The 7,901-nt window shown below is 42.7% G+C and overlaps 1 protein-coding gene across 1 annotated transcript in view; it reads right to left on the bottom strand.

The window, feature by feature from the left end:
- Nucleotides 1-7,871, bottom strand: part of GRAMD1C (GRAM domain containing 1C) — a 91,959-nt gene extending 84,088 nt beyond the window's left edge. Inside the window, exons 1-3 of the mRNA XM_008580225.1 lie at nt 7,845-7,871; nt 5,554-5,745; nt 1,742-1,891 (exon numbers count right to left, since the gene is read on the bottom strand). Coding sequence (XP_008578447.1) covers nt 1,742-1,891; nt 5,554-5,745; nt 7,845-7,871 — 369 coding nt within the window. The remainder of the gene's footprint in view (nt 1-1,741; nt 1,892-5,553; nt 5,746-7,844) is intronic.
- Nucleotides 7,872-7,901: the final 30 nt, after the last annotated feature.

Below are 7,901 nucleotides of genomic sequence, written 5' to 3'. Positions count from 1 at the left end.
CTGCCCTGGGACCCGGGGCCTGGAGAAGGGGACTGGGCCCCCCCCGCACAACTAGGCACACCGCACCAGTGCCTCAGGTCTGCCCATGGACCTGAGGCATGAAGAAGGGGACCAGACTCCCTCCCACAACCAGGCACCCCGTGCCAGCACCTCGGGGCCCACCTGGGGACGCGGGGTATGGAGCCTGGGACCGGAGCCCCCTCCCACAACCAGGCACCCTGTGCCAGGGCCTCAGGGCCCACCCGGGGATCCAGGGCATGGAGAAGAGGACTAGATCCCCATCCCACAACCAGGCACACCATGCCAGCACCTCAGTACCCACTCAGGGACCTGGGGCATGGAACTGGGGATCAGACACTCTTCCACAACCAGGCACATTGCCAGCACCACAAAGCAGGCTGAAAACATCTCCTCCATGTGGGTGGCCCACCACAGCCACCACAATAACCATGGCTGCCATGAAGGCGGCTAGATGCCACAACCACTGGACAGATGGTCCACCAGCCACTGGAGTGAGTTGACATAAGGAGAGTCACCAGCAGAGATAAAGAAAGGAGGAGGATATCTCCACTATCCATTTCATAATGACGGAAGAGACATCTGCTGTATGATAGTATTGGGGGACCTGATCATACCTCTCAGCATTGGACAGACCATTTGGGCAGCAAATCAACAAAGTAACCATTATTCTTTCAGAGGGAGAGAAGAAATCTAGGGTGATTAGACGGGGGAGGGGGAGAGGAAGGGGGATGAGGAGGGATTGGACAAGGGGCATAAAGAATAATTACAATTTGTGACAATATATATGCTAGTAATATTGATTCGATCAACATATCTCAATGTTGAAACCCCAAAATAGATATAATCAAAAAAAAAAGTTTTATCTTAATAATAATAAAAAAAGAATGATGCTACCTGTACTAATCCTTATAACCTATTAATATTATATCATTTTTTAGTCCACTCTAAAATTATAAGAAAATATGCTACCAATTATACCTAATCTTCAAAAGATCGACTTTCTAACAAACTTATACTGGAACTATACATGACTTATAATCTTATATAAATTTCATTTATATTATACCAGATTCTATCAAATGGCTCATAACTCTAATAGGAATTGCTAGATTCAGAATGAGTCCTTTTAATACAATAAATGTTAGCATTGACATGGTAACAGAAACATCATTCTTACAAAAAGACTAAGATCTCAATATGCCTAATCAGCAAGCAGTATTATTTTACACTGTGGAAACCTGAAGCATATCCAAGTTGTACAACCAAGTAAGCACAGTGCAGACAGAATATGTACTTTAAAACCCATCCTACAGTCATTATACACTATAGGTCAAACATTGTTAAACTTCCTCTAGGCACAGGAACTAATTTTTTAAATCAAAATTATATAAAATAGCTGGTTTCTCAGTATCACTTAGAAATGTGGTTTCTGTATGTTAGTTTCCTGCCAATAGAGTGAGCAACAATGTCAGTGGAATATGACTCTGTGGTGTAGTCTTCTCACAAGGAAACTGAAACAGATAATTCCACTCCATCAAACCAGACAACAGCGCATTCTAGTGGGCAAAGGATACCATAATCAGAAACGTATTTAGGACTCGACTAAAACCTAAACATCTAAAATCGAGAAGCTAATAGGAAAATACTATATTAATAACTGTACACTTAAAAAATTTTCGTTCAAGATTAAAATGAAGATATAAAAAAGAAAATATATTACCCAAAAGCTCCAGTCACCACTCCAGTTATGTAAATTTGATCCCTGTTTTTTAGCTGACACTGTATTATTCTCATCCACAATTGTACTAGGATTTTCCTCTACTTCCTCCTGTAAGTCGGTGGCAAGGCTTGAATCCCCTTCATTTTTTACCTAGAAACAAATATCAAGCAATTTAAATTACTTACTGAGAAATGCCCATTTTAAAAAAGAAAAGAGTTAATGTTCAAACATATAAATTAATTTTAAAAGGTCTATATTTAAACTTTTAGAAGACAGTAATCAATATGTTTTTGCTTCTATAATTCATACATTTATACATGCAACAAATATTTTCCAACTATTATTGTTTGTTAGGTAATTTAGGTGGCACAAGGGATGCAAAAGTGAATAAAACAAAATCCTTAGTCTCCAGAAGTTCACTCTGCTAGAGGAACAATTAAACAGTAAAAATACTATGTAATGGGAGTGTCACTTGGTACAACCACTTCAGAGAACAATTTGCAACACCCAGTAGGGACTAAGATGGGCACATACTACAACCCAGCAACTTAATGTGCACATGGAGTCAAGGATGTTTGTAATACTAAGTGGAAAAAACCTCACTGCCCATTGCTAGAGAAAGTAGTAAATAAGCTCTGATTTATACAAACAATGGAGTTAAAATGAATGAATCAGATGTCTTGTAATGGCTAGATTCCTTGTCCTTACCACTCCTTTAAATCCTTGTTTTTACCTTTGATTTAATTGTGTTAACTAATATTTGGCTGTGTGTAAGTTTTATCTGGAGTGTGTTAAGGGTTAAACAGCTAAATGCATTTTTGAACTCTGTAGCTCTGTAGTCACAAGCTTGTTCTTGTGTTAGCAAAAAACCACAGACTGCTAGCTCTTTCCTGAGTAGATGAAGGACAGAGTTGCTCTCTAAGGCAGACCACTCCTCAAGTAACTACACTTCCTGCCCTTGCACCCAGGTATGATAAAGACCCTTACTCAAAACCAGGTACCCACTGTTTGGAAACTGTCTCACTCCTTGACCACGCTTCCTGTTGTTGTGCCCAACTGTAAAATGGTTGGGCCAGCTGCTATCAGTCCCTTACCCAAAGTAACCACTTGCTTAAGACCCCTGATATGGGGGACTCTGCCTAAAGACAGGCAAAAAAGCCCACAGAAATGCTTGCTGCTTACCTACCCAAGGAAAGTATAAAAGCTAAGTCCCTTGGGCCGGCCCGTGGCTCACTCGGGAGAGTGCGGTGCTGATAACACCAAGGCCCTGGGTTCGGATCCCATATAGGGATGGCCGGTTCGCTCACTGGCTGAGCGTGGTGCTGACAACACCAAGTCAAGGGTTAAGATCCCCTTACCAGTCATCTTTAAAAAAAAAAAAAAGAAAAAAAAAAAAGCTAAGTCCCCTCTGTAAACGGGACTCGGGCTTTGGAATTATAATCCCCCTGAGTCAGCCGGCAAGTCAAGGGTTAAGATCCCCTTACCAGTCATCTTTAAAAAAAAAAAAAAGAAAAAAAAAAAGCTAAGTCCCCTCTGTAAACGGGACTCGGGCTTTGGAATTCTAATCCCCCTGAGTCAGCCGGATTAATAAACCTTTGTTCTCCGCCCTCTCTGAGTGACTGAGTTTCCTTGGCGACACCCTTCTGTAACAGTCTCACCCAGGCATTGGCTCTCAATCTATAGAGTGCGCAAGGAAATGATTACACTCTGCAAGATTTGGGCCCATTGTGTGGTGGCTCATGAAAGAGTAGTCATTAGGGAGTTTTTTAAAAAAAGAGAGAAAAGAGGGTGTAGGGAGCAGCCATTATAAGAGCACTTCTTAGCTCACCAGGACTGCTAAATATCTCTGCTGTTGCTGCTGCTGCCACCAATGCTTCTGTTGTAATGAAGATCCTGGTCCTCAGGGATATACAGTAAAGCAACCATGACACCCCTGTGGTTCGGCAAAGGGGTAAGTCAAACCTAACTTAAATTCTGGGTTCTTAAACACTACAAAGTAACCATTGCCACTGGGGAAAACTCTAACCCTAATGATACCGATTTGAGGTTCTCTGGAGGAAGAAATTTGTAAATATGAAAGGATAGAGAGGATCTCTTCCACCCAAAGTATATCCAGTAACCTCCAAAAAGAGAGAAAGAAACAACCCTGGATAGAGGGGAAGGAAACAGACAAACAAACAAACAAACAAAAATTTAAAAAGAAGTCTTTGATTAGACCTAGTTGGAAATACAAAATTTATTTAAATAATTTATACATCAAAAGATAAAAGATTGGCTTTTGCACCTCTACAGCATAGGTTCTGGATTAACTTCAATATCTGCTAATATGCATCACTTGGCAAATCTTTATGGGTTGAACCAATACCAGGGTTCAAATTACAGTTATACTTAGAGATCTCACTAAATTTAAACAAGGTATTTCCTATATTCTTAGAGGAGTTACTTAACATAAAATAGACAACAAAAATAGGCATGTCTCACCTTAACCATCAGAGCTATTATTGCCTTGCCTAAATTCTCCATGGTCATGGTATACATTCCCTAAAACATCCCAAAGTGGCCATGGACACTCTGACCCAATGAGTAATCAATTAAATCAAGTCTTTGGAGCTTACAAATTGGCTTTTTGAAAAGTGGATATGGACCACCACCTCCAACCCCTAGTTAAAATAATACGGCCCAATGTGAAACATAATAGTTGGCCCTTCAAGGATTGGCACTTACTGCATAAGACTTAATTAGTAAAAGAGTGGTTATCCCTACTGCTTCTCCATTTACCATCCCAACTGGGCCTGCTAAACTTGAAAAAAATGAATGGTGCCTCATGGTTGATTACTGCATCCTTCATGTTGTGGTCTTACCCATGAAGGCTCTTATACCCAATACTATTGAAATTACTATGTATCCAATCAGCAACTAATAAATATTTTGCAATTATAGATTTGGCTAATATGTTCTGTTCAGTGCCTCTTTCAACAACCTCTCAGCCACAATTTGCCTTCACCTCCAGAGGGACACAATATACCCTTACTAGGCTACCCATGGAGTACCTCAACAGCCTTACCATTGTACACAACTTTTACAGGAAAGGTCTTAATTTAATTACACCCAGTTTTCTCCAGAAGAGCAGGTAGAACATTACATTGATGATGTTCTCCTCTGAGGACAGTCTTTTTACACATCTATTCAAGACATACAAACACAAAGCAGTGCACAAAAGGGAGATGGGCCATTGCCCCACATGGTGTAAGGTCGGCCACCTTGGTTAAATTTCTGAAAATTATTTGGTAAACCAAGGGCCACTCCATCCCTGACACTGTCAAGAAACAGCTATTGACCCTCTTAGCACCCACAATGTTAAAACAAGTCCAATACCTTTCAGGCCTTTTTCAGTTCTGGAGGCAACATCATTCTCATTTACAATTTTACTTAAGTCCTTTTATACTGTTCCTTTCAAATCAGTCCATCCTGAATGTGGCCCCCTCCAAAAAAATGTTCTAGAATCTGTCCAAATTGTAATACAACAGACGCTCCCCTTAGTACTATCCCCTCATCCCACCCCCAAAACACACTCACACACACACACACACAGAATCCTTCACCATAAAGGCTTTAGCAACCTCTTCTCAAGAGTGTCTGAACCACCTAATGTCCATAAGTTGTCCACAGGCTTCTGATACAAGAAACTATCACCTCAGTCCACACCACATGCTATTAGAGCAGCAATTGCTGGCAGCATTCTGAGCTCTCCTAGAAATAGAGGCTCTCACAAGCCCTGAGCCTGCGACCCTCCATATCCAATTGCCCATTACGTCTTGGGTCACAGGAGCAGCAACCTGCAAGCTCTGCACAGCCACCACACCCTCCTTATTAGAGGACAGAGCCAAATCTGGGCCTTCCAGCATATTCCACCTGCAGAAGGGCATGGCCTTCCCTATCCTCATTGCCTTGGCAGATGCCATGGTGCTGGAAGAGGACTCCCCTCTCCTAGACCCCTTGTCTACCTAGGGAGCAACCAGGGTTCAACTGAATGAACAGCAAAGGGAGTTTGTATACTTTACAGACAGCATCACCACCATTACACATGATGGAGCTCACTGGAGACCACCTGCTTTTCATCCCTTAACCAGGATGTCTCTGATAAAGGACAAGACCCAAGGGTCAGCACAACTGACTGAACTTCAGGATGTCATCTTTACACTGAATGCACTGGCCAACAAATGGCTCCATCTGCACATTTTTACAGACTCTTGAGCCATTATCTCAGAGTTGCCCCTTTTGAGATAAAGAACTCTGGGGCTTTCTTGTCTCACAGATACCAAAATATAAATCAAGGTCACACATCTCTACATATACTAAAGCCATAGTACAAGGCCTCACCAAGACATTCCTTACACACTTCAGAGTTCCAGACGTTACTGATAGTGACAAAGGCATTCATTTTATTTCTCAAAATACAACTTTGGGCTCTTGAACAAAGCTTTCAATGGGACTTTCACCTTCCTTACTGGTTTCAGTCTGCAGGCCTCGCAGACAGCCACAATGGCTTCCGTAAATTCAAATGCAATTAAATGAAAAATGGTACATTTCGGTCATCAGTCAATCAAGGGTGAATTTTTTTTTTTTTTTTTTTCTGACTGGTAAGGGGATTGTAACCCCCGGCTTGGTGCTGTCTGCACCACGCTCAGCCAGTGAGTGAACCGGCCATCCCTATATAGGATCCAAACCTGCAACCTTGGTGCTACCAGCGCTGCACTCTCCCGAGTGAGCCACGGGGCTGGCCCAAGGGTGAATTTTAATAAGAAGTCTGGTTCAATTTTTTAATGTTTGCCGGCTGACAACTTTTAAGCCTCATCCCTCTCTCTTTCTCTTCTGTCCCTCACCTGGGTAAGCTGATCATAAAGCCTAGATGCTCTTTACTTTGTCATGGCCAGGAGATTCAAACCAAGCAAGGTCCTGCCCACACACAGGTACTCTCACCCCAGCCCCTAACCACATTAAAAACCTGGAGCCAGTCTCCTTTTGTTCTTTTAAGCCATTTTGGTCCTGCTTTAGAGGCCTGCCCTGCTCTCCCCAGAGACCTCAGTTATGTAATAGACGTTTTCATACTCTCATCGTGTGTGTGTGTGCCATCGTCAGTTTCCACATCTGAATCAAATTTGGGGTGGGGGTCCATTCTGGCTTTCTAAGGTGGCTATAACAGGTTCCCGTCTAATTTATAAATTATGTGGTCCTTGGCAAAGTTACTCAATCTCTATAAATCTGTTTCCTCCACCCTACAACAGTTGTAATAATTCTCTCTAGTCTAGACAGTAAGCTTATCGAGAGCAGTGATCCTATCTGTTGTTCACCATCTTATCCGGAAGACCCAGTGCCAGGAACACGGATCAAAGAACGAATGGTTGGGTTCATGAATACCTACCTTACTTATTACATTGTTATGAGAATCAGTTGAAATAATACATCCATTCATTCAACAATTTGAGTGCCTCTTCCCATGTAAACTGTAAAATACCCTTTAAAAGGTTTGCAATGATTGCAGTTTTCTAAATGTGAAATATATACACACACAACCAATGTAAAAGTAATGAGAACAGTGTTCAGAAATGTAGGTATCCCTACAACAAAAGTAGGTTTTCACCCTTAAGGTTAATAAGCAAGTTTTCCCGTTTTGTCAAATAAGGTAGTAAACAACAAAACTAGTTGAAACCAAAAACTTTGTTGACAGCACCGTGATTTAAACCATCTGGGCCCTTTTAGCAAGGGCTGATAGTGAAGTAAGGGGGTCAGAATGTCGACAGGGGAGCCTGACTCCGTGCGGCCAGAGGCTGGCACACGTGGATTAGGACCGGTCGGGACCACATTCGGGCACTCAACGCCCCCAAGAAGCAGACGTTCCCGCCTCCGCCCCGAGGGGAAAGGCTCGCAGGAAGCACAGGAAACGTCTCCTCGGTAACAACTTTCCAAATCACGCTAAAGAGCACCGAGAAAAGGGAAGGGAGAGATTAAACGCCGCAATCTGAGAACGTTCAAACAACCAACGGGGGGGAAACAGCTGGATGAAGCCGCCGCTTGGGAACGCGCCGCAGCGAGGCCCGCTTACCTGGCGGACACTCAGGGCGCCTTCCATCACGGTCCCCTGGGCCGCCGCAGCGGAACC

This window comes from Galeopterus variegatus, unplaced genomic scaffold (genome assembly GCF_000696425.1).
Source record: "Galeopterus variegatus unplaced genomic scaffold, G_variegatus-3.0.2 Scaffold84, whole genome shotgun sequence".
NCBI classification, from domain to species: domain Eukaryota; kingdom Metazoa; phylum Chordata; class Mammalia; order Dermoptera; family Cynocephalidae; genus Galeopterus; species Galeopterus variegatus.
The sequence above is the reverse complement of the archived record's forward strand: the minus strand, read 5'-3'. Positions and strand labels throughout refer to the sequence as shown.